This window comes from Ursus maritimus, unplaced genomic scaffold (assembly GCF_017311325.1).
Source record: "Ursus maritimus isolate PB19 unplaced genomic scaffold, ASM1731132v1 scaffold_21, whole genome shotgun sequence".
NCBI lineage: Eukaryota > Metazoa > Chordata > Mammalia > Carnivora > Ursidae > Ursus > Ursus maritimus.
This window is the reverse complement of record NW_024424564.1, coordinates 54,175,305-54,200,661: the sequence shown is the minus strand read 5'-3', so window position 1 is coordinate 54,200,661 and position 25,357 is coordinate 54,175,305. Positions and strand designations below refer to the sequence as shown.

At 55.5% G+C, this 25,357-nt stretch overlaps 1 protein-coding gene across 1 annotated transcript in view; it reads right to left on the bottom strand.

Moving 5' to 3' along the window:
* The window catches only part of TBC1D22A (TBC1 domain family member 22A), a 318,127-nt gene that overhangs the window by 106,288 nt on the left and 186,482 nt on the right, over positions 1-25,357 (bottom strand). Inside the window, exon 10 of the mRNA XM_040637730.1 lies at positions 19,749-19,824. Within this exon, the coding sequence (XP_040493664.1) occupies positions 19,749-19,824 (76 nt within the window). The remainder of the gene's footprint in view (positions 1-19,748; positions 19,825-25,357) is intronic.

Sequence of the window (25,357 nt, the reverse complement as noted above, 5' to 3'; positions counted from 1 at the left end):
TGAGGGGAAGAAAGCATTTCCTTCTATGTCTTTGGACACAGACACAAATACGTAACAAAGACAGTAAAGGTGAACCACACGTATAAGCACGACATACCGATTCTAGCTCGTACTCTTCCCAAGGGAAAAAAAATAGCAGAGCACAGGTAGTCTTACTCAAACACTTTAGAAATTACTAGACTGTAATGTGAAGTGCACATTTCAAAGTAACAGGACACGATCCACAGCGTACACGCAAGGACTGCTGGTCTGATTTAGCCTCAGGAAGGACAGCGCACGGGGCACTCCACCTCGGCCTAACGCCCCACATTCTGACGCGGTTCTCATGACATTCCTCTACCACCTAAAACCTGTCAGCGGCTCTTACGGAGGGGCCAGCATCCTGACCGGGCCCCCTTTCTTCTCCAACATCAGTGGTGTGCTCGGTGCTGTGGGGCTTCTGGGGCACAAACTCTCCCACCCGGCCACACAGTGACATCATGTCTCTGAGCGCAGGGCTGGAGGGAACGCACCGTCTGCTCGCCAGGCCCAGACACAGCTGCCCCAGCACCGTCTGCATGCACCATCCCCACAGCCCCCACACCGCCCCCTCCGCTCACACACTCAGCCACCCACAGGTCCCAAAATGGTCCCGCCGCGTCACACCACCCTTCCTTCACTCACTACAGCAAATGCCTACACAGGACTCAGAGCTGATGTCCGTCTTCCGTGAAGATGTCCCCCCAGCCACCCCTACCAGTTCCCTGTCGGGATAACTAGAAAAGCTCTCTGTACCACGTTACTCTCTCAATCTGCCGTCTCACTGGAAAGAGTTCCCCAACAAAGGACTCTAATTCATCCCTGTACACCCAGGACCTAGCACAGAGAGGACATGGCACAAATGCTGCTGAATGTGTGACGTCATCCGTGCTCCGACCCAGAGGCCACTCAGTCCAAGACGGGGCTGGAGAAACGGAGGGGCCCCTGGAACTCAGGGAAGAGAAGGGAGCCTGGACAAGGTGCCCAGCTCATGGGGCAGCCACTCTGAGGGCTAAGTAACACAGCCGCAGGGCGACCTCCCCGCATTAGAACAGACACACCAGGGAAGCAGGGGCACAGACCAGGACAAGAGGGCCGTCAAACAGGGCTGCTGCAGGTCCTGCTCCTGCCTGGACTCCCGTGCCACGGCCCGAGTTGCTACCACGGCTGAGACACTGTGTCTAAGGAATACCCAGACTGCCCCTTGTTGACAGGGAAGGGGCACAGAGCCAGGAGGAAGAGGGAGGGGAGGGAGGACAGATATGGAAGTATGTCGTATGTGCAAGTCCCCCAGATACAAAACAAGTGAGGGGGTAGGGCCCCGGGGGCCACAGGATTCTCAGCTCCCTCTCCACAGCCCACTGCCAAGGCCACTTCTGATGCTGACAGCCCACGAGCGGGAGACACAGAGGCCTGTCACCAAGCTGCACCCATCTGTATCCTGGTTCAAGAAAGTCTAGAACCAAGACCTAATCCCCGCCATGCCTCATGGAGCTCAGCGCCTCATGAAGCGCACGCTCGCTAAGTGTCCCAAGATTCCACGACAACAGCAGACCCAGAGTCTTCACGCATTCATGGAGATCCCCGAATAAAGGACAGAACCGGACCGAGGCATGACAGCTGCTGGGAGGCAAGCAGCCCAGCCTGGACTGGCCCGCTGCTGCAGACAGAATACATGGGTGAGGCCACCTCCCAAACCACCCCCCAGGGGTGAGGGCCCCTCCTCCACCGATGAGCGCCTGTGACTACAGCCAGACTACTAGCGCAGGGAGGCCAGGCGCTGCACGGGCCACACCGGTGGGACCACCAGCCGCAGCGGCCCACGCCTGCCCTCGTCACCATGCCTGGGAGCGGACGGCAGAGGTCCCAGGGGCATGCCCTGCTCCTGCCTGCCCCACACCGGAGACTTCCAGGAATGGCGCTGGACACAGCCTGGTGCCCACTGCCAGGCCAGCACCCGGGGGTCTGTGGGAGGCGGCGAGATGCAGACCACAGTCTGATTCTGGCGTCGGGGGCTGATTTTCTGCCCCCGGGAAGCTCTGCTCTGGTCTGTTTCAGTATTTATGAACAAGCCCAAAGCTGCCGGGGTATCAATAGTGAACCTGTGAAAAGAACATTAGCAGATACACAGCAAGACACTAAAGGTCACCTAAGCACTTAGCTTCCATACCATTTTCTAAACAATAACCAGAACATAGTTTAAAACAATGAGTTTATCAAAGAAGACACATTTCAGGGAAGGTTCTATCCGTCATCATCATATTGAGAGACCTAAGAGGCCTTTACCTGACCCTGACAGAAGGAATCTGTCCCTGTTTCCAGCGCTGAAAACCTGCCCCAAGTAAGTGAGAAATGCTCGCTTCCCAGAACTGCCTTGAGTAGTTTACTCCTTGCTTTCTTATCTGTAACCCAGAAGCATGAACGGTCGCTTGCCTCACCCCCTGTGCCCCAAGACCGCCTGTCCGCAGGAAACCAGCTGTGGGAAGAGGGGGGCACCCACAGCCTGCCCCTACCCTGCCTCTCAGAAGACACGGGGACACTGAGAAAGCCAACTGCGGACCCCATCCCTCCGGGCTCTCGGGGAGCACCCCTCACGTGCCTCCCACCAGCCGGTGGAGACAGAGCTCAGTGCCGACCTGGGGCTCGGGCCCACCAGCTCACACATGACCCTCCCTCACCACCCACGGTGCCCCAGGATGCCCCCACAGCCTGCAGACCCGCTCACGGGGCTCTCACACAAAATGCGACGTCCCACTCTGGAGCTACCCCACTCTCCCCTCCCTGTCGGGGGAATGTTCCCTCAAGGACCTCCTGCACCAATGTGGGAAATTCTGAGCATCAAAATGACTAATTTTAGGTAGGACTTGTAACCTGGTGACAACCACAGGCCTCCCCAAGCTCCAACACACCCCCCCCTCCAGCAGGAAAGCAATGAACCAAGGCAGGAAAGCGGCCACGGTAGCAAACCCCAGGAGCGACAGCCCCGGACAGCGTGCTGACCCAGGGACGCCCAAAGTAGCGTGAAAGGCCGGAGGGCAGGCGGCAGAGCTGCCCCCTCTAGGTCTCCACACAAGACACTTCTCAGCACAAAAAGAAGCCCTGGATCACTGCACAGAAGCCTGGCAGACAGCCCCGCAGCCCACAATCAAAGAGACCGTCACCAGCAGTGGACGGCCTGCCCCGTGTGTCCCCAGTAGACCCTTGAAGGACCGTCACCAGCAGTGGACGGCCTGCCCCATGTGTCCCCGGTAGATCCTTGAAGAGGACATGGCCGCACGACTGTGGATTCCTGCCAAAATTTGAATCTCAGCACCAGGAAGCAACAGATAAGCCCAAATTAACAGACATTCTGGCAAGAAAACAAGACAACAACAAAACCCGAATGTGCACGCCTCAAAACGGCAAAGTCACGAAACACAAAGGAAGGCCGAGTTTGTCCCAGGCAAAAAACGACAAGTGAAGGCAGCGTGGGATCGGGAATGCACAGTGGCACCTGGACGGGGTCTGCAGGCAAGATGCCAGTTCTTCCATCAAGGTCAATCTTCTGGCTTTGGCGAGAGTGCTATGGTCACAGAAGAGAAGGCTCTTATTTAGGGGAAACACTGAAATACCCAGGAGTTAACTCATGGGCCCCTGCCGTCCCCGTCGCCCCCCAGGCAGGGACTTCCCAGGCCCCACCCCACACATCTGCTCTCTTGGTGCCCCTGGAGGACCCGCAGCACCCGGCACCCTTCTGAGCTGAGATGCAGCAGCCCGCTGGGGTCTGCAGCAGCAGGCCGGGGTCTGCGAGCCAGGGTCCGCGCGCCGGGTCTGCACACCAGGGTCCATGCACAGGGTCTGCACGCTAGGTCTGCACGCCGGGGTCTGCGTGCCGCAGTGTATAGCAGGTGACTTCCTGCCCCACTCACCCGCCCACCCTCCTTTTCTGGGCACAAGCCTTTCCGAGCACTCCTCATCCATTTCTTGGAGCAGAGAACAACAGAAAAAGAAAATCTCTTTCCTGAAAGCACTTCCCAAGGTTCTTGCACGTCTATTTTTTTCTAGAGGATGGTGTCAGCTCAAATCCTGCCACTGCTGTGTGTCCTGCCTCTGAGAGGGAGCCTGGGCCTCAGGACCCCTGACGCTCACGCAGGCGCAGGGCTATGGAAGCAGGGGATGCAGGAGGGACTCCGGGGACGTGGCAGGAGCGAAGCAGAGGCCCACCCAGGGCTGCCTCGGAGCCACGGCCTCGAGGCCTCCATCCCAGGCTCCCTGACGAGGAAACAGTGAGCAGGAAACAGAGGCAGCTGTAACTGGGGGCAGAGCCGGCTCCGTGTCACAGGGCCTCAGGGAGCAGCGGAACGGAGCCTGAGCAATGGGCAAAGGACGAGCTCAGGGGTACCTGCATCACAGATGCCAGGGCAGTGCTTCACCGTGCTCCTGAAGACATCTAGGGGATGGGGCAGCAGAGTTCTGGAACCTTCCATGGACACTCACAGTCTGGGCACACAGGTGCTCTCTGCATGTACAGCCTCTCCTGGCCAGGCCCTCAGGATGAGTGAACAGTGAGGCTTGTTCTCCCAGGGAACACATGGGTAAACTGAGGCAAGGACATCCAAAGACTCAACGGCAGATATTGTGAAGGCAGCTTCCTCAAACATCCACCCAAGGGCACCACAGGTGACCACGGTGGGGACCAGGGGACCTGGATGCCGGCACCCACACCAGAGTCCGGGCTGCCCAGACCAGGCTGGCTGACAGGCCAGCAAGGGCCTGGGGGCTTCCCCACAGGTCCACCAAGGTTCCCAGGACAGGGTGGCAGTGCACGCAATTTTAACGAGCTAGACAAGCCTAGCGCTACATGGAGGGGATGGGCTCATGGGAAGCAGGCAGGGGCAGAGCCAGGGAGAATCCTGCAGTGGCCTTCATTCAACCCTCAGCTGCTGAGTCAACCCAGGGGGCCCCCCAAGTGTGGAGGGCACAGCAAGGGCTTGGGAGGCCAGGCAGGGGCTCTGCAGGGGCCTGAGTAGCAGATACACAGAGGCTGCTCTCCAAAGAAGATGGGGAGTCCTCAGCTAACCGAGCTCAGGGTGAAGGCCAAGGACCACAGCGTGCCCCAGGGCCAGGCCGTTCTGAGGAACGAGGCCCCCCCTCCCTGCCTGGCTGCCACCTCCCCGTCCCAGCAGGTCTCTCCAGCCCTGGCTCTCTGGCTGCTGTCCTCAGGAAGCAGATGGCAGAAAGGCCCACGTGGACAGGACTACAGTAAGCTCTGCTTAACCGGAACGATCGTACCAGGGCGGCTGCGAGACGAGACATGATTCCTGCTAGAGCTGTTTCTGCATACAGGGGCGAAACAGAGAGACCTACCGAAGATCAAGTGGGAAATTACAGATTCAAGCTGAATTGCAGGTTTCTTTGCCATTAGGAGCGAGGCATCCAAGTGTAAAAAGGGGGTGGGCCCTGGATTCTCACGCCTCTATAATTCACTCATTTCAACAGAAGCTCCAAGCATTAACTGCTCTGGGGATGCTTTGTGCAGACCAGATGAAGCGCTGGGGGTGTGGGGACAGACGCTCAGAGCCCCCCCGCCCCCCGGCACCGTGGTGGGAACCACCTCCTGGCTCCCTCAGCATCCCTCAGCTCCACGTCCAGTCACACAGTACCACGACAGACTGCATGACAGCAGCTCCTGCCCCAGGTCTCGCCACAGCCCTGCGACAACCTGCTGCAGCCCCAGTGCTCCCGCGGACGTGGCACAGTCGAGTTCCAAGGGGAGAACCCGTGGGTCCACACCTTACTGCTCTGTGCCAGCACGTGACCACCGGGCAGGGGCAGCAGCACCTGGGACGCCGGCTGCACACACCCTCAGCACAGGGCCCCACCTCAGCCAGCGGGGGGAGTGGTCCCCACGTGGCAGCAACCAGAGACTGAAGCGGTCTCACACACACACACACACACACACACACACACACACACACAAATGCACAGGGGTTTGAAACCAGGGGTAACACGGAGGGACCTGGCGGGGGGCGGGGGTGCTTTATGGTGAGGGAGATAAAACCACTCCTGTTCTCCAGCAACTTGTAACCACGAACAAAAATGACTTTGGGGAATCATTTCAAAACCAGAATTTGATGGCCTACATTCAAAACCAAGACAACTTTTCCTTCTTAAGGTCAATAAGAATCACTGTATTTGGAAGTCTCTACTTAGAATTTAATTAACTAGTCTCGGTTTGGCAATAAACCCTGAACATCAATCTCAGGATGGAGGGTCACAAAGAGATCATCATTAAGGAGAAAACATCTAAATCATGAGCTCAGAAGGCCTCACGTGCTTGGGTTTCATTACACACTGGACGGCCATCACCGCTTCCCAGGGTAAACACACTCCCCACGTGAGCAGCTGAAAGTACACCGCTAATCACGGTGTGGGCGCTCCAGTCACAGCATCTCCGACCGGCTCTGGGGAAGGAAAGGCCCGGGACACAGACAGAGATAGGTCTCTAATGCCGGTACGTCCGCCTGGCCTTGGCTGCCCTGCAAGCTGAAAGCACAGTTGTAAAAGACCCCCTTCCCGCCCTCCTGGACAGCCCAGCCAACACAGGAGTGACGATGGCCTCCAGAGGCCATGAAGCAGGCTGGGTGGTGGCGACCAGATGATCTCAGATGGCCTCCCCGCTGACTCCATGCTAAGTCTGGGCCTGCAAGAAAGAAATTCCACAGCAACTGGTAATGTCCTATCTTCTGATACAGGACAGAGCGTCCTCAGCGGTCACAACTCATCCACACACATCAGTAAGGTCTTAAAACATCTCTGTCCTGCAGGTGATTTAAGTGTGGCCCCACCCACAGGCCACTAGCTCCAAGACCCTCTTGGGACCCTGCAGTCCAAACATGGGTGGAGAGCTGTCCCTTGGTTTTAAGAAAATAAATCCCTCTCTACCCATTCAGGGGGAACACCTGAAAACAAGCTTAAATTGGGAGGAAACACAAAGGGTGGGAGAGGCAGCAAGGCCTAGAGAAAGATCAGGAACCCAGAGGGGGCCACGGAGAGGCCCCAAGTGACAAGGCTGTAGCCCCACTCTCCCAACACACCACTATGGCCTGGGAAATGGCAGGAGGGGCTACAGGCCTGACCCCAAGGCTCCGAGACGACAGCGGAGGGCCCTGGGACCTAGCTCCTGTGGCAATGGCTGGCCGGTGTGGAAGAGGGTGGAGCAGAGGACGTCCAGCACCGTGCCAGTCTCAGGCTGCCACAGGTGCGGGGCTGGCGAGCTCTGGGCCCCTCTGAGTCACTGGGGCACTCAGTTCCCATGTCTCATGGTGGAGCTCAGTATTTCAAAGCTCTGGCAGGTGCTACCTCCCAGATTATCTTGACAACCTTTGGGGATGGTGGGAAATACATCTGAAGACTGTCACCCCAGATCAAGGCTTCTCCAAAGAGCGCTGTCCCTGCAACCAGCATGATGGTCAGCTCGTGGGAGAAGCCAATAAATCCAAGGCGCCAGCAGATCACAGTGAGGAAAGGGCCCCGCTCAGTCAGCTGGGGGCACATTCACACGGAGGCAAGACAATTCTCAGATGATCCCAACAGTCAACACTGACCGGGTCATTTGTCCGCACGCCCAGCGTTTTCCCGTCACTTCTTCCAATTATGCAGCAGTTAGCAGGGGTCAGATCATGGGGCCTGTCCACACACCAGATCACCCCTTCCATGGATTAAAGGGCAGAGGATGGGGACTTGAGAGCCTCAGGCAGAACAAAGGCCACGGAGGAGAGCCCCAGGACACATGAACACAGAGACAGGGATAACACACTCAGAGACTGCTTTAACCCCCAAACGTCCGCTCTGTAAATACCGTGGGGAAGCAAGTGAAAGCCTCACACACTGAGGGAGCCTCATGTGCAGGACGCTATAGTAACTTGGTCCATGAATCCACGAACACACCAACAGGAATGGGCACAGTGTGCACACCGGGCATCCTGCTGGCTGCTGGGAGTTCTGCAGGGCGTCACGGGCAGAGGCTCAAAGCCAGGAGAAGGAACCCGCTTTTATTTCAAGATGGCATGTTAGACTTTCAGATCTCCTCCGTCTTCACAGGGTGGTATGGAGGTGGGGCTCCGGAAGGCAGAAGATGCCAGCCAGGCGTCCCAAGAGGAAGGACATGAGTAAGCACATGAGGAACCGCGTGAGGGCTGGGGACAGGGGTCTACTGGTGGGCATCGCCACAGCACGCTGCAGCCTGCTGCTCCCGGAGGAAATCCCGGGGCGCAGGCAGGGACAGGCAGGACTCTGAGCCCACCGGACACCGCTGGGGCCCCCACGTGGCACAGAGCTGGGACGGCTTTCCGTGCTCAGTACCAAGCCAGGGTGGGCAGAGCTGGAGGCGACGTGGGGCTCACCCAGCCTGTGGAGAGAGGGAGGCCAGAGAAGGAGTCGGCTCCTCCAGTGGGGAGGCTGATAGCACTTGGTGGGACTGCCACGCGAAGTCAACACAGTAACAGAGGTGGAGACCCGAGGACGGCGCCTGGTACGCGGCAGGCACCTGCCAGACGCAGGCTGCCATCAGTAACGGCAGCAGCGGCCAAGCTGCCTCCAGGGGTGAGAGCCCTGACGCGCACGGTGTCGAACCGCAGGAATCAAGGACCACGTTCACGCGGGGCAGGCTCTGGGCAGCAGGAGTGCAGCCCCACACGGCACTGCCGCCTCGCCGTGCAGCCCCACAATGCCACGCGGCCCACGTCACTGCCGGTCCACGTGTGCTCTGCCAGTCACCAGGTTCACGTGCCTGCAGTGAAATATCGCTATCATTCCAAATGCTCACATCGGCCATCCCGGGGCCTAATGAGCACGCAAGCGGGGGAGAGGGAGCTGCGTATTCTTCACTGTCGCACGCTGAACGCTCCACGGCTGCAGCCGTGCCGCTGATTTATTCTCTGCTCTCCAACTGCTTACCTTGTAGCAGTAATAAAAATATTTTCACTCGGATGGTAATAAAGCTGAATCTAGTTTACTGATGTAACTGAATTCTATCTTGAAAGAATAAGTCAATTTCAAACTTACAATGCAGTCAAGACAGCTTTCAGAGAAATTTCATTAAAATCACATTTACCCTAAATTAAAACACGGAGGAGAGGGGAAACATACTAGTAGACAAAGCCATGCACACAGAGGGAGAGCTGTTCCCCACGAACGCATTCTGGTGTCTGGTTCCCTCGGGGGGGAAGTGCACAGTTTTAATACTAATGGCCACCCTCGGTGTCCTGGGTGCAGGCAGTGTGGTCGCACTAACAGGCTCCCTGGGGAAAGGACAGAGGGGCTACGCAGGCAGCCAGGGCACACGGGGCCCTTGATGGCCCAATAAGGCAACTGAGGCCAAGTAGAGCCCCCAGGCCACTCTCCCCAGCGCTCGAAGAAGTGTCGGCCCACCCGCTCCTAACCACCTGCAAGGAGGGAGTAAAGATGGCAGTGATGATGGCGGTGAGCAAGGCTTCCAGCACACAGGCACGTGCTGCCTGCCACCGCCTTCACGTCTGGGCATGCAAGGGCTCATGGGGGACGAGCTGCAGCCAGAGCCAGCCAGCCTCCAGCCTCCGAGGGCATACACTGTACTGACCAGAGGTCAAGAGAGCGCAGGCGGCCAAGCATCCCTCCTCAGAAGCCCGGCAGGGCGCCCCCATCTTCTCTCCCCTAACCCGCAGGCCTGGCTATAACCAGCCTCCCGTTCTGCTCATGGGCTGCCATTTTCCCCTCACTGCCAGTCGGAAGTCAGCCTGTCCCTCGGTCTGTACCCATTTACACACCGCGGTTTGCTCACTCCTCTTCAAGCACCCAAATCCGAACCCCAGAGGACAGGCTTCCGCGTGCTCACAGCAGGGATGGAGCCTGTCCCTGCCGCCATGCTGCACCGCAGGCCTCTCTCCGAGAGCCGGGCTCACCCCCACTCGCCCCCGCACGCCGGACTACCCAGGCAGGGGACAGCCTACCTTCCGGACACGGGCCTGCAGACGTGAGGTGGTGAGATCCTCCGTGTGGCAGTGCACAGGGCAACTGGGCAAAGAGTCTGCTTTACACACCAGCCCCCACATGGACCAGCCACGAGATGCGGATCCAAGAGAGAGGTGAGAAGGCCCATCCTGGCTCAGGCACCAAGCAGGGTCCCCAGGCCAACTTTATGAGGAAGCCCCCTGGGGAGTGACCAAGTCCCCTTTCCCAAAGCCAGGCCCCATTGACCACCTGCCTCTGGTCCCTGTGGCTACAATCTGAATGGGGAGGGGTGAGGAGCCTCTGCTCACATGCCTGTCCCTCGGTCACTGCCACTGGGAGGAGTCCCCTTTCGTTTCTATGCAACCCCCAGGCCGCCACACCACAAACGCCTTGCAGGGTTCTGGACACACATCCCTGGTCCCGAGCAGTGACTCGTGCACAGCAGGCTGCTGGGGGCGCACCACCGACACACTTCTGAAATACTCAGCGACGGACCGAACCCAAAGGCCATCACGGGAGAAAGCTCCGTAGGACCCAGAAGCTTTGGGCCTGCCCTGGGCCTAGGTCAGTGTAACAACCTCCTGGGACTGTCAACAGCACCTTCTTGGCTCTGGCCCATGGCAGGGCCTCCTGTCGACGCCCCTCCACGGCAGGGCCACTGGGTCCCCGAGCACCAGAATACCTGGCTGCCAGGGAAGGAAGCCGCGGGAGGTGAAAGGTGCTTCAGGTGCAGAAAACAACAAGAGCAAGGACCAGAGCAGAAGCTGGGGTCACGTCCTGCAGGAGGGAAAGCGACCAGCCAGGGTGTGCCAGCCTAGGGCTGCTGGAGGGGGAGGAGGGCTTGCTGAACCTGAGAAGGGCCCGGAGGTCCCTGCCCGGTGCCTGGAGGCCCCACTGCTGTCCCAGCAGCACTTTGCAGCAGCGTGGACAGTGCACCAGAGAGGAAGGAAATGCAAATCCAATTAAGCCACCGAAGACAGAGACGAAGAGCCTCCTCTGAGAGCGCCTGGCACGGGTCACCAAGGCACCTGTCCCGCGCCGCCATGGGCCAGCCACGCGGCCGAGCTCCTGCACCTGACCGACACAGGGCAGATCTCCAAAGGTCCGGCCCACGGCCACTGCAGAGGAAAACCCAGCACCTGCAGGGCAGTCAGGCTCTGCGTGACCGTGAATGCATTCAGCAGGGTGGTCAAGGGCTCCAGATCGGCCTTTCAGAGAGTCATAATCAGTCGGAGACTATCGAACCTAATGAAGAAGAGTGAGTTCACCTGAAGACTCACTCGGTGACCAGCCTCCCCGCCACGTCTGCACTGAAGGCAAATGAGCTCAGCAGGTATACAGCTCAGACGAAGCCCTTGGCCACGAACAGGAATCCTCCCCCTGCCCCCAAGGACACAGGCAGCCCCTCGTCGGACACGTCAGGCAACAGGAATGTGTGACGAGCATCAACAGGCACCACAGGAAAATGGAAAAGCATCTGGCTTCAGACACAGTAACCACACCGATAAAAGGAACCACATCTAAAGTGTGGAGTGGAGGGCTGTGTGCATGTGTGTGTACGTGTGTGCGTGCGTGTGTGCGTGCACGGAGACACACATTCTTCTTAGATTCCAAATAGCCCACCACATGGAGGCAGATTTCCACCGCCCCCTGTTAAGCTCAGGAGCTGTGGCAGCCTGCAGCCTAGGACCGGGTCCGAGGCTCACCTGGGCCCCCACGGAGCTCAGCTGGCACAGAATCGCCAGATGAAATGCCAGAGGCCCGGTGAAATCTGAATTTCAGTATGTGTCATACTTAGGCTAAAAAATTATGATTCATGTGAAATTCAAACGTAACTGGGTGCTCCCTACCCTCACGTGCTAAATCTGGCACTACTAAAAGCGGGCAGGAAGAAGGACTTACCCCCTTCCTCACTGAAGGAAAGAAGGCACAGTCTGGATTAGGACTCCGACAGCGGACACTTCTGCTGCTTGGCTCTGGCCTTCTCAAGCAGCCTGGAGTCGGCCTCGACACTGAAGATGGAAATCCTTGTGCCGACATCCACAGAAGCTCTTGGCTCAGCCTGGCTGATTAATAACCAGGTTTCCCTCCTCCTCCTGGCCCGCCGGGCCCTCTCGCATTTACGGTCTCTGGGAACAACTTCAGAGCAGAGCCAAGCAGACCCAGGGCCCAGGGGACAGCAAGCAGTTCCGGGCCCTCGGAGGGGCGGGGGGCGGATGACAGGCCTGTCTCTATCCTGAAGCCACCCCGTCACCAGGAACAATCCCCTGGCTACCCTTTCTGTGCCCATTTTACCCCCCATGGGACGCTAATCTCTGAAGCAATGCTTTATGAGCTGACTTGAAGTCTTCTGAAAATATCAAGCACAGACGTAAGCACATTTATCTACCCACTAAGGCTGTGTATCTTCAAACACTGCTTTTTAATACTGAAAGAGGATCTCCATTATGGTTGTAAACAAAAGATGTGGCAAGTATTTCATTTACATCCTCTTACGTCACAAAAGCTGCATGACAACAGCCCACAGTGCGGCTGTCCAGGTTCCGTCACGGGGGCTCTCACTGGAAGGGCCCCGGGGCTGAACATGGGGCTTGCGGGGCATCATGGGCTCTCGCAGGCTAACGTCAGATGTAGCAGATGTAACGGCAATAAACATGTAAGGAGTATCGTCTGGTTGTGCCACAACCATGGTAAATTGCTTTCGGAGACGTAAGCACTCTGCGTGGGCTGTGGAGCAAACGCCGCCGCAGGTGCTCTGCAGCTGACCTCTTCCAGGTCTGAGCAGCGCTCACCTCTGCTTGTTATTACAGCACTAAATTACCAAATCACTGGGGGGCACTCAGGATTTTACGTACAAAAATGATTCAGTAAGTAGGGAACAGACTGACAACCACCAGAAATACTGAGAGCACGTGCTCTCACCTGTGACCTCGTCTCTCTGCCGTGATCAGCGCGCCCAGCACTGTCCACCAAAGCCACGTGCTCTCCGTGGGTCCGGGCTGGGGCGGGCAGGGTTTCCTCTGCTCCTGACTTTGGCCATAGCACTGGACTTCGTTTGGCCAATGAAGAGTATTAGGAACCACTTTCTGTTGGAAGTGTTAGGAGTCTATGAGGGCTCCCCAAAATCCTTTTCCTCTGTCACAGGACCTGGGCAAGGATACTCCTGACGCAGCGGCTCCCTTAGCCTGAGTCCCAAAGCGAGAATTGCACAGAACAGAGTCCCCAGCCAAGCCATGAAGGACGCGCCTGCTGTTTAAGCGGCTGAGACTCGCCGGCTGTCCGCTCCCGGCCTGGCCGAGCCTCCTGTGACTGTACCCGTGATATCCGGCCTCCGCCCCACATGGGGTTTCTAACCAGTCCCGAAGAGGACACGACAGTGTGTGCCAGAGTCTGGCAGGAACGAATGGTGGCCAACAGACAAGGAGCTGCTGCTGACAAGAGAGGGAGGGCAGAAGAAGGGGAGACACCACCAATCCTGGAGATGGGGGCAGAGGGGCAGCCGCAGTGACTGGCACTGCTGGCGTAGAGGGACTTGGGAAAAATCAGCACAGCATCCAACCTGCAAAACCATCCCAATCAACCCCTACTGTCCGGTACAGGCAGACTTGCTTGCGCAGCACGCCTGTGCGCGCACACCCGTGCATGCACTAAGACACACCTGCGCGTACACACACACCTGCGTGCGCACACACCTGCATGCACACGCACCTCCGAGCACTAAGACACACCTGCACACACACACCTGCGTGCGCACACCTGCACGCGCACACACCTGTGCACACACGCACCTGCGTACACTAAGACACACCTGCACGCACACACCGGCACACACACGCACCTCCGTGCACTAAGACACACCTACGCGCACACACACCTGTGCACACACACCTGTGCACACGCACACCTGCATACGCGCACACACACCTGTGCACACACACCTGTGCACACGCACACCTGCATGCACTAAGACACACCTGCACACACACCTGCGTGCGCACACCTGCACGTGCACACCTGTGCACACACACGCACCTGCACGCACTAAGACACACCTGCACACACACCTGCACGCACTAAGACACACCTGCACACGCGCACACCTGTGCGCACACGGACCTGCACGCACTAAGACACACCTCTGCACGCGCACACCTGTGCTCACACACACCTGTGCGCACTAAGACACACCTGCGCACGCGCACACCTGTGCTCACGCACACCTGCGCACACTAAGACACACCTGCGTGCATGCACACACCTGCACTCGCACACATACCTGCGCTCACACACACCTGCATGCACACACACCTGCGCATGCACACACACCTGCGTAGGTCCTCCAGGCTTCAGAGGAGCTGCCGAGGGCCAGCCCGACAGCAGCCCCCAGGCCAACTGCGGCTCCTGGCGTGTGTGAGCACAATGAGAGGCGCACGGCAGGCAGCAGAGGGTTTCCGGGCCACAGGCAGGACAACGCGATGCCTCTGTCACGTGCACCCACAGTCACCGTGATGACGGGTGGTTGCAGAGAATCCACTGATGCTGGTATGGATTTCTGTGAACCATGGCTCTATGCACAGCCTCTCCCAGAAAGACTGTGGCCACGGGCAAGGGACAGGGAACTCAAGAGGCTGCTCCACAGGCTAGAGGACGGTGAGCCACACCAAACCCCAGGGGCGATCTAGTTTTCCCCAAGATCGAAGAAGAAATGACATCTGGTAGCAGATTAAGAAATCAAATAAATGTATCAGCAAAATTTAAAAAGCCTAAGGTTGCCTTTTGGATAAATGATAGGCTCCCTAACTCAAGCCTGAGATCCACCCTCCGTGCACCGCCGCCGTCCCGTCAAATCCGCTCTCTCACCTGGAACACACAACACCTGCCCCCAGTCTGCCGGTGCCCAGACTCAATCCTTCAGTCTCCCCACTTGCACCTGGCTGGCCCCAAGGAAACATCTCAGGTCCCCTGGCGGGGAGGGGCCTGCTGGAGGCTGACTGGTCACGGCAGAACTCGTCTGCTCAGGAAGCTGCTTACTCTGCTCTAGGGCCAATACAAAGCACTGTTTGGCAGGAAGGAGAAGTCCCTATCCCTAAGGGAACGCACACGGCCAAAAAAAAATGTGACCCAAGAATTCAGCTCGAATAGTACAAGTAACTGTTAGAAATGGGTGTCTGCTAAGGTCTTAGTGGCCACTCATCCAGGAAATCCCAAATCCTTTCTGATTTCCCAGGAGCCAGTGCTCTGATCCAGCAGACCACAGATGTGCTGTCAGTCTTTTCCCATTCTGGGCGGGATTCTGTCTTCCTGGGATGGTTCTATCTGGTTTTATTCCTCCTTAGATACCCACATACCGTCTCCCCTTTTCCACAGGCTTTTTGCACCTGACCCTCCCCAAGGGCTGGGGATGGATGCTGATTTGCCTACTTACAAGCGATTTGGTTCATAGTAATTACTGTCCCTACTTACGCTGCAAAAGTAGGCTGTGTGTGCTTTTATTTGCTTCCCTTCTCAATCTGCAGTTTCTTAAACGGAATGCAAACAATGCAGATTTCGGTGGCCTCGTGCAATTCCGAGTTCATTCCAGACAGGCGTTCTTGCAGGATGTAGACCCTACAGTGAGTTATATTCTTGTGGCATGTTGAAGACACGTTCTCATCTTTATGTTGAGAAGTCAGTTCTCAAATAGCTGTTCTTAGAGAATAATTTTTTCCTCCAGCTGCTTCAAGACTTTGTTTTTAGTGTAATTAAACTTCATAAGGATGTGCTCACATACAGTTTTCCCATTAGTAATTCTCCTCTGGACCCAATGGTCTCTTGAATCTCCGAGTTGGTACATCTCAGGACTTTTGGAAAACATCTCCATCATTACCTCTCCAAATTCTCACTCCTTCTCTCTCTTCTCCTCCTGCGACTCCAAACAAATACACATTAGGCTTCCTGACCACACCCTTCCACATTCCTACTCTCCAGGTTTCATCACGGCTATTTCCTTCCAACCATCTTCCAGGTCACTCGTGTTCTCTTTAGCTGCATCTAACCACCATGTTTTTAATTTGGTTAACATATTTTTCAATTCCAGAAATTCTATTTGGTCATTTTTTCAAATCTCTTCTATAAAATTATACAGTTTCCTTTTCCCCTGCAAACATATTCAAGATTATCTGTTTTTATTTCTTCATACGGAGTTAAGGATAATGGTTTCCTGGTATGTGCCTAACAATTACAAAAGCACAACATTCTGTGGGCTAGTTTCTGTTATCTGTAGTTTCTGTTTGGTTTACTTAGGGAGTTTCGAATGGGTGACAAGCTTTGACTGTACGCAGATCATTTTATTTGAAAAATGTACATGTCTGTAGAAACAATTTTAATTCTGGTGACCTCCTCCAGAAACAATTTTGCTTGGCGTGTCCCAAGCACTGTGAGTGCTCCAGTAGAAAAGTCCCATAACTAAGGTTCAAACAACCCTTGTCCTCCCAGGTGACGTGAACCAAGATTACAAGACTGTATGAAGGCTGTCTCATTCCAGTTTTCCCTGATGGTCACTCTGCTTGGTCCCAGGAAGTTTATGGGCATTCTCTGTCCGGGGTAGCGAAACCCATTCATTCCAGGAGACTCAAAACAACAACTTACGTTGGAATTCTTTTTTCCAGATGAGCAGATGCCCTTAGAAGAACAGCAGTTAGTGCTGGGCTCATCTCTCTGAGCCCCAACCTTCTCCTAGAATGTAGCCAGGGAGGTTTGTCTTTTTGATAGCTCAGTGATTTTAAAAAGAAATGTGTTTCCTTTTTCTTTCTTTCATTTTTTTCTTTTCTTTTTTTCCCCCCTGTTTTTTACTAGCTTTGAAATGAATCCTCTCAAGTTTTTTAGGTGTGTTCAGTGGGCAGCGTGGGTGGAATCATCAGACCCAACACCACCGGAAGTGAGGCCCATCTACTCTCACCTTTGTCCTCCATTCTGAGTTAAGTGGCTCAAGTCTTCACCTCTCATTCTGAGGGAAGTCCTACCGCTTGGCCCCCACACACCACAGGGGATTCCCCTGGGTTCTCCTGAGCCACCTTAGCTCTCCTGAGACACATCATCACCCCTGCCCAGCACACCGCCTCCTGGGCTACTGCCATCTTGCACTCCACATGGCACCACTACAGACACACCTGTCTCTCCTCAAGAAGGGCATCTTCCTGTCTACATAACATACCTTCACAGAGGGTTTAAGGGTAGCAGAGAGGGGGTACAACACCACTCTAAACAGAAAACCACTTAAACGTGCTTTTGAGAAATTCTTTAGTCAACCCTCCCCACCACAAAATAAGACGGTGATGCTGTCTCTCTTCTGGTCTTCCCCTCACCTCCTCACCGTGCTTTCTTCTGTGCCCCCCCAAGACCTCTGTCCTCCTCCACCTCGTCATTCTGTTCTTCACAACACAACTGCTGGGGCTCCAGGCTTCCTTTAACTTTACGGAGCAATTCAGCTCTTTCCGACACTAGTCCTTTCTGGGCCATGCCCATAAAACCTCACCTTCCTTTTTTCTTTTAACTTCTTTCAGTGTATTTAAACTTAAAAAAAAAAAAATTCACCCATTTCTCCACCCCACCCCCACCCCCCGCAGCCCCCACCTCTTGCAACCACCAATCCATTCCTCACATCTACGATATTTTAGGTGGGTTTTCCTTTTTTTAAGATTGCGTATATAAGAGAGCTCATACAGGATCTGTCTCTCTCTGTCCGACTTATTTCCCTTAGCATAATGCTCTCGAGGTGCCAAAGAGCTCTGAAATAAGTGCTGTCCTTCCCCTAAAATGCAGAAATGAGGCAGTGGGGGTTTTTAAAGCACTTTTTCTTCCTAACATATCCTGCCCTTAATAAAATCTTTATAGTCCCTGCAAAAGTTCCTAGTCCACAACTGCTCTAAGAGGTGAGTGATGGAATGGGGGGAGGGTGAACTTCATGCAGCTGAGGCCTGCAGGTGCCTCTCCCAAGGGGCTGCTAAGGGGCCTGGGCACCCGCCAGCCAGAGAGTCCAAACTCTGTCCACTGTGTGCACTTCCTGCTTGGAAACCCTGGGTGTTTAAGGTTTCATGAGAAGAACAGTTACAAACTGGCTACAGCTTTCGCGTATTTTACCTATCTATTCTGTAAAAGAAGCTTCTCTGTTGTGAAGAACTGATCCTTTAAGCCAGACACTGCAGGATGAAAGTACCCTCCTCAGGAACCGCACTGAGAAATGTGATTTACGAAAAAGCACAGCTTGGGTTGGGATTCCTTTGGTCGCTGTGGCTGCTCTTTTAAACAATCATCCAGCAAATCTGCAATGTGCTTCTTTCCAAACCATAGCACCAGAGAAATCAACTCAAGTATTTCCCCAACCGTAGCACTGGAGCAAGTGAGCACTAACCAGGACTCACTAACCTCCACGAAAATATAAAGTATGCCTTCTAAGGGACACGAGGGGAAGAGAAGAACCTGCCCAGGGAGTGTAATTCACATCTACCGCAGACCACTGCTCCGCGAGCTGAGACCGGGGAAGCTGTGAAGCTGCTAGTGGGGAAACCCAGCCACGTCCCGAGGTCTCACTGCGAAGCTAACCATACGCACAGTGACATAAGCAGGGAACAGCACTTTGAGTAGACAGGTTGGAAAGCAGCTAAACATACTGAATCAAATAGAGTACTACTGGAAGAACCGTGAAAAACCTCACCGTATGGAAATTAGGTAATAACCATTAGATACATACTCGAAAATCAGACTCAATCAAGGAACAAAATGGAGTTTATAATTTGTACAACTCCATTTTATAATGTCATTCGATAGTTCCCCAAACCAAGTGCCTTTCTGGGGCAGATTATTACCATTTCAGTTTGCTGCTGCGAGTGGCACAGCAAGGGGAGAGGCACCGTAACGCCGGGGAGGCGGAGGCAGCACCGGAACGCACACCCCTGCATCCACATTGGAAGCAAAGCACAATTTCTCTGTACATTCAGCGAAATCACCTGCCGAGCTCACATGAGGCTCTTTGTGAAAAGAACCTTTCTCTTCTCTGTACCTCACCGCTGACCGGCTGGTGCCACAAATCTACGCATGGTTCTGCTCGGTATCATTTCGTTAATGCTCCGCTCATTAATGTAACAAACTATCAGGAGAATATGCTTGGAATGGGCAGGCATTATCTCCCAACTTTCATTTAATTAAACTCTGCTATTGCAGTATGACAGTCAGCACATCATAGGGGAAATTATTTTAAGAATGAAGGTAGAAAGTATTTCAAAGCCCCCACTTAAATATGAAAGCATAATCTAAAACGGCCGAGCACACACTATCATTTTTCTGTGATATTAAAGATGTTACTTCCAGACTTGGTAATTAATTGGATTCCGTGGAGAAGTTATGCCGGCATCCTTGACAGCATAATGATGCACAAAGGCAGGGAACACAGTGCCAAAGGACAGCCATAAACAACCATGCTGTCGCCCAGATTATGACAATCATTGGGCTTAATAAGGAGTGAGAGCTGCCCGCTTCTGGGGCACACTCATTACTCCCTGCAAAGTGCCTGCACTGAATTCCGATTATGTCGCCTTAATAAAAAGGAAGGGGAGAGGCTTGTGCTCCAGGGGGCTGACCAGAAGAGTGCACGGCCCTGCCCTGCGGGAGCCAGGACCCACAGGCTGAGTGAGGGCAGCATCCTGCCAGGGTGAGGGCAAGTCCGGGGCCTCCCACTGCCTCCTCCCGGACCCTCAGGGAGATGGCTGCTCGGGAAGCAGGCTTACCGTCAATCCGGCTCACGAGCTCTTCCAACATTTTCACCTTCATTTGAATCCCAGGTTGGGCAAAGGTATAGTTGTCCTAAGAGAAAAATAACAAATATCATGTGAGCAGAAAATAAGACACACCTTCCAAAGGAGAAGAAGGAAGTCGGCACAAAGGTGAGCAGTTTCACAGCAGAACGAATTCACCAACTGATCCGTGCACGGGGCACCAGGCTGTCACAACGGCAGGTCCGCAGCACAATCCCGTCGGGGGTCAGGTCCGGCCCTGCCCGACGTCAGAGGGCGAGCACACCTGACTAGGGGAGCATTTACTGGGACACCTCTTTATGTAAATGCAGATATTTACATTTACATTGGAACAAATGGGCGTGGGCACAGGCAGCTCCTTGAGAAGTGTGTGCTGGAAGCAGCTGCCAGGCCCCCGCATGGGCAGCGGGCACGCGCCAGTGCCAGACGAGCGGATGCGGAACGGCGCCCAGGCCCAGTGCTGATGGGGCCGGCATCCCGCCCACTGTCCCAGGGCGAATGACACGGCCGCTGCTCGAGTGAAGTGTGAACATGTGACCACTCTCGGTGAACCCAGGTGAAGGAGCTGATAAACTGAGACAGGAAAACCAGTGCAGGCGTCAAGTGGGACAAGTCCTCGGTAAAACAGATCCAGAAAAGGAGCCCAGCTCTGCTACTCGGGTGCGCGCCCTCAGCAAGCAACGTCACCTCTCTGGGCTCCCGTTGGTCATCCACACCGTGACAATAATGCTGCCTTCTGGGTCTGCTCTGAGGCATCCAGGAAACCAGGCCAGGGGACCATGCTGGGGGGGCCCAGGAACAAAGGCGGGGCCTCAGCCAGGCTCCATCACCTTCAGCAGGGCCGCTGGGCTCCAAAGGCACAGGCGTCCACGCGGAGACACACATGCAAGGCAGAGACAGCCCCAAAGAGGTCTACGGCCTTAGCCCAGAGCCTGCAGAAGGCCACAAAGGTGCCAATCCACTGACCAAGGGGAATTATCCGGACTAGCCGAGGCCCACTGCAGTCCCGGGGTCCTGACAAGTCCACGGGAGCATGAGAAGGACTCGACCTGCCGCAGCAGCGTTGAAGATGGAGGAAGGAGCCACGAGGCAAGGGACGCGGGCTGGGAAAAGGTCAGGCTGTGAGATCTCCCTGGAGCCTCCAGCCCACACCTTGAGTTCGCCCACACAAGACACACATCAGAAGCCCGGCCTTCAGAACCAAGAGGCAATAAATAATCTGTGTTGTTTCCAGCCCCTAAGCCCATAGTGATTGTTACAGCAGCCACAGGAATACAGGAGGCTTTGGGGATGTTCTTCACTGGGGCCCCTAGGACCCACTAAGATAAAAGGACAAGAAGAGAATCTGGAGGAATCAATACCCCACAGCAACCCCTGTGGATCCCCGGACTCTACTGAGCACACAGGCCTCGGCCCCAGCAGCTCACGCAGACTCGTGCCGGGCCAGTGCCGGGACGGAATGGCTCGTCCTCAGGGAGCGACACCAGGCAGGTCGCACAAGCTGCACCAAGGACAGCGAGACCCCTGGCCTCTATAAGGTGTGGGTGACACGGGCGAGGCACAGGCAGCTGCAGCCCTGTGGCCTTGTAGATAGTGGGCAGCACTCCTGCTGCTGCCACGCACCACGGGCACTGTGGTGGGGAGAGGGGCCATCGTTCAGGCAGGGACAGCTTCTGGGCAGCCGCCCCACATCTCGGCCTGCATTCAGGGCCCCAGGGAAGTAGAGGGCAAGTCCAGACCGGACACGAATAGTCCCAGACAGTCGACCGTACAGACACCTCTGTGAGCAAGGGGCCGTGCCCACAAAACTCAGAGTCCAAACCTGGAGGGGACGGAGCAACTGGCGGCACAGGCCGCGGCCCTTGGGAGGCCCCGGAGATGGGCAATAGCACCTAGAGCCGCCATCCAGAATCCGCGAGGGGGGTTCCAGGTGAAACACAGCAGGGCTGAGGTCAGCGTGGAGCAGCTCAGGAGGCCAGACTCAGATGTGGGGGTCCGCGCCCCCCGCCCCTGTACAGTCAGCGCTGCGTTCCCCGCGTGCACGCACTCCCACCACCACACAGGCACACCCACAGCCCGAGCTGGAGCAGGAGCGGCAGCCGCTGGGGCACAGAACTAAAATCTCCTACGGGGCAGCGAGGAACTTCCGCAGTCGTGGAACATGGACAGTCAGCCCTGCCCCCTCGCTGAGCGATCTCCCCCAAGTGGATCTGGAGTGACAGGTCCTGGGTTCCAAGCCGTGGTGTCTCTGCCAGCGCAAAACCAAGAGGAGCTGCGGGCACCGACCTCACCCGGGGCGACGCCAAGGCACAAAGGATGGCGCTCCCGGGGTGACGTCACAGGGCCTGGCGTGACCGTCTCCTAGACCCGGTGACAGGCCTGCCGGTCCTGCTAAACCCTGAGCTCTGGAGGAGGGAGTCGGGGCCTCGCGTTTAATGGGCAGGACCTCAGCGCCTGCCGGAGCCGTGTGTGTGTCTGTTAAGGACACACTATAAGCTTTCATGTATCTGAACTTTAACGGGGTAAGAAATTTGGGTTTTGGACTTGAGCTTGCAAGGGTTAGCCTCTGACACTTCATTTCTCCCTGGAAATTGGATAACAGAAGGAGATTTATATTCAAATATGGAGCATACTGCCTTGTTGGAAGTTTATACACTATCGCTTAACCTCACAGCAGAATTTCTGATGAGCCAGGTTGAACAATATACCTGGATATAATTCAGGATGGGAAATACGCTGCAGCCTTGGGCAGAGGCCTTGCAGGTTGTTTAATTAATGTTCAGTTCTGATAAATTCCAGAGCCATCAGGGGTGCATTCTAACACCCTCCCCTGGTGGACCCAGGAGAACAAAGAGGCGAGGGCTTCACTGGCAGTGGGTTCATCCTAATGGGCTATGGATCTCCTCCTGTCCCTCTCCAAGGGGATTCAGTTGGCGCCACTCCTGGACCTTCTCTATCCCCACGATACGTGCCACAAGAAGGCCACTTACCAATTGCTTAAGCTGGCAGAACAGACAGGCCGTGGGCTCAGCCCTCCTTCCACCTGTCAGAGCCAGCTACGCCCCCGGGCAAGCTGCTCCCCTCAAAAGCCATGCTGCACACGAGGGCGGCCTGCTCTGCCCCAGCGCTGGCTCTGATGGGGTGGGTAAGCCCGAGTAATCCTGGGATTCGGTCAGCCGGTTTATTCGGCTCTCACACTAAGATAGGATTTCAAGATTCTCATTTAGAAGAAATAAAAGTTATTCTTCGGTCTCCATCTGCCACTATTTTGTTTTATTTCTCAATTTGTTCAAAACCCAGGTAGGGAAGATAGGTTTTCTTGGAAATCCAACAATGAGAAAAGAATAACACCTGAGAGCCTTCAAAATCTGAGGGGGAAAAAAAACAAAAACAAAAACAAAACAAAACAAAACAAAAAACAACCCTCTGTGTTTTGAAAGGACCAGAAGAGACTGATGGACGGGCTGTGGCCTTGGCATTCTGGACTTGGGTCCCAGGCAAAGACCAGCCTTCAGACAGGCTCCAACCCAGATGATAAGATGGGGCTTAGCGGGCAGAGCCCAGAGAGGCAGGGCACAGTGGTCAGCGGAGGGAGCCCAGGCCGTGGGTGGCCCTGCTCAGTGGCCAGGAAGGCTTTGAAGGGCACATCAAGGACATTCCAGAGCCAGAAAGCTGAGTGAGAAGGTGTAAGGGGGAAAGAACATTCTGTGGCCCCAGCACCAGCCCCTCTGAGAGACACGTGGTACTCAGGCCCTCCCTTGGGGGGGGGGGGGGCAGTGCCTGTGGCCCAGCAAGATCCCGCCAGCACAGCACCTCCCACGGGTTCTGCCTGCTCAAGGCCAGGACACCAGATGTATGCCTAGGCCACCGCCCCCAGCACCCCGACCAAACACGCACCTGCACACACACCTGGCACAGAGAACACACCTGCTACACAAAGCTGTGAATGGGCACAGAATACTACACATTTATGGACATACTAACAGTAATAATATCACCCCTTCTGAAAAAGTAAACATTCATATCCTTTCTAATTGAGATTTGATTTTATGTCTTTAAAAAAGAATACGCTATACGGAACTTACGAGTCAGAGGAAGAAAGGTCTGAGGAATACAGTGACCTTTGGGGACTGTTTTACAGAAGGTAAAGTCTGTATTCGCAGAAACCAAAGCACGCACACGGCCAGCCTCACATCTGCTGCCACCCCACCTCACACTTCGGCAAAAACAAACAGCACTTTCATGCTCTTCGGGAGAAAAGCAGAATAACATTTTCTGAAGGAGCACTGCAGAGACGAGCTGAAAATTAAATTCACGGGCTGAGCTGGAGGCCCCACAGCCTCCGCCAGCTACAGCACGCAGCTCCGGGAGCCCCTGTGACAAGCGGCTGTGCCCCCAACCAGAGACCCCCGCCTCCTGGCCTCCCTCCCTGGAACATGGTTCCTTCCTGTGCTGAACCTATCTCTGGAACAGCTCAGCAAGTCCTTTTCGCAATCAATGGCCTAAAAGACCTCTGCGTCCATCATCTCTTACAGGTGCCCCCAGGCCCCGTGCACAGCCCTGGACAAAGTGCCCCACGGGGTCCCAGAAGCGCAGACGTCAGAGAGCAGAACCTGCTGCCACAGCTGCACTCAGTGTCACCCAACAGGACATCACCCCGGCGACTGCAAGTAATGCAGCCGTCCAGTCCGTGGCAGAATGGGGTCAGACTGGGAGCTCTTTCCTCTCCCCAAGAACCACTTACTGCATCCTCCCATGGGCCATGTGACATGCTGAGTCCTGGCAGAGATGGCCCACAGAAGAGCAGGTCTGGGACTGCTGTCCTCAGGCAGGCTCGTGTGCAAGGCCAGCCCTCCCTCAGCTGGCACTGGAGACCCAAGAGTTCAGGAGCGTTCCCATCATTCCCAAACAAATAAGAATGCTTCACTGGGCCTCAACCAACAGTGTGGCCTATGCTGAACTGCTTTCCTTCTGGGAGTCTGGAATTTTGGAAAGTGCCAGGCAGAGTGTGTCGAGGTGACAAGCTCTCCATAGAACCCAGGCACAGAGTCTCTAACGAGCTCTCAGGTGGACATTTCACACCTGCTGTCATGACTCACCGCTGGCGACGTGACATGTGTCCCGTGTGCCTCCACCAAGACAGAACATGCGGGAGCTTACCCCTGCTTTCCTCTGGGCCTCCCCACTTGGCTGGTTCTGCTTCGTGTGCTGGTACTAGAATGAATCATAGCTGTGAGTACAACTATATACTGATTCTCCAGGGGCACTGAACCTTGGGCTGGTCTTTGGGTACCCCACACAGTCGGGGAGAAAAACCAAGGGCCCTTGTGTTCACAGAGAGACCAGTTAAACAAATGTTCATCACGCAAGCCACACAAGTACATGGGAAGGGCTCACTGTGATGTGGGAAGCCCCGCCTGCCCTCACAGCACAGAACAGGGAGCCCCACCTGGAGACCAGGCTGAGGATATGAAGCCTGAGTGGAGAGGCAGAAAGAAGGGAGCAGTGCGCAGAACAGCCGTGGCAGCAGCCCATAGCAGGGCATCTCCCAGGAGGGGAATGCAGGCCAGGACAGCTGGAGG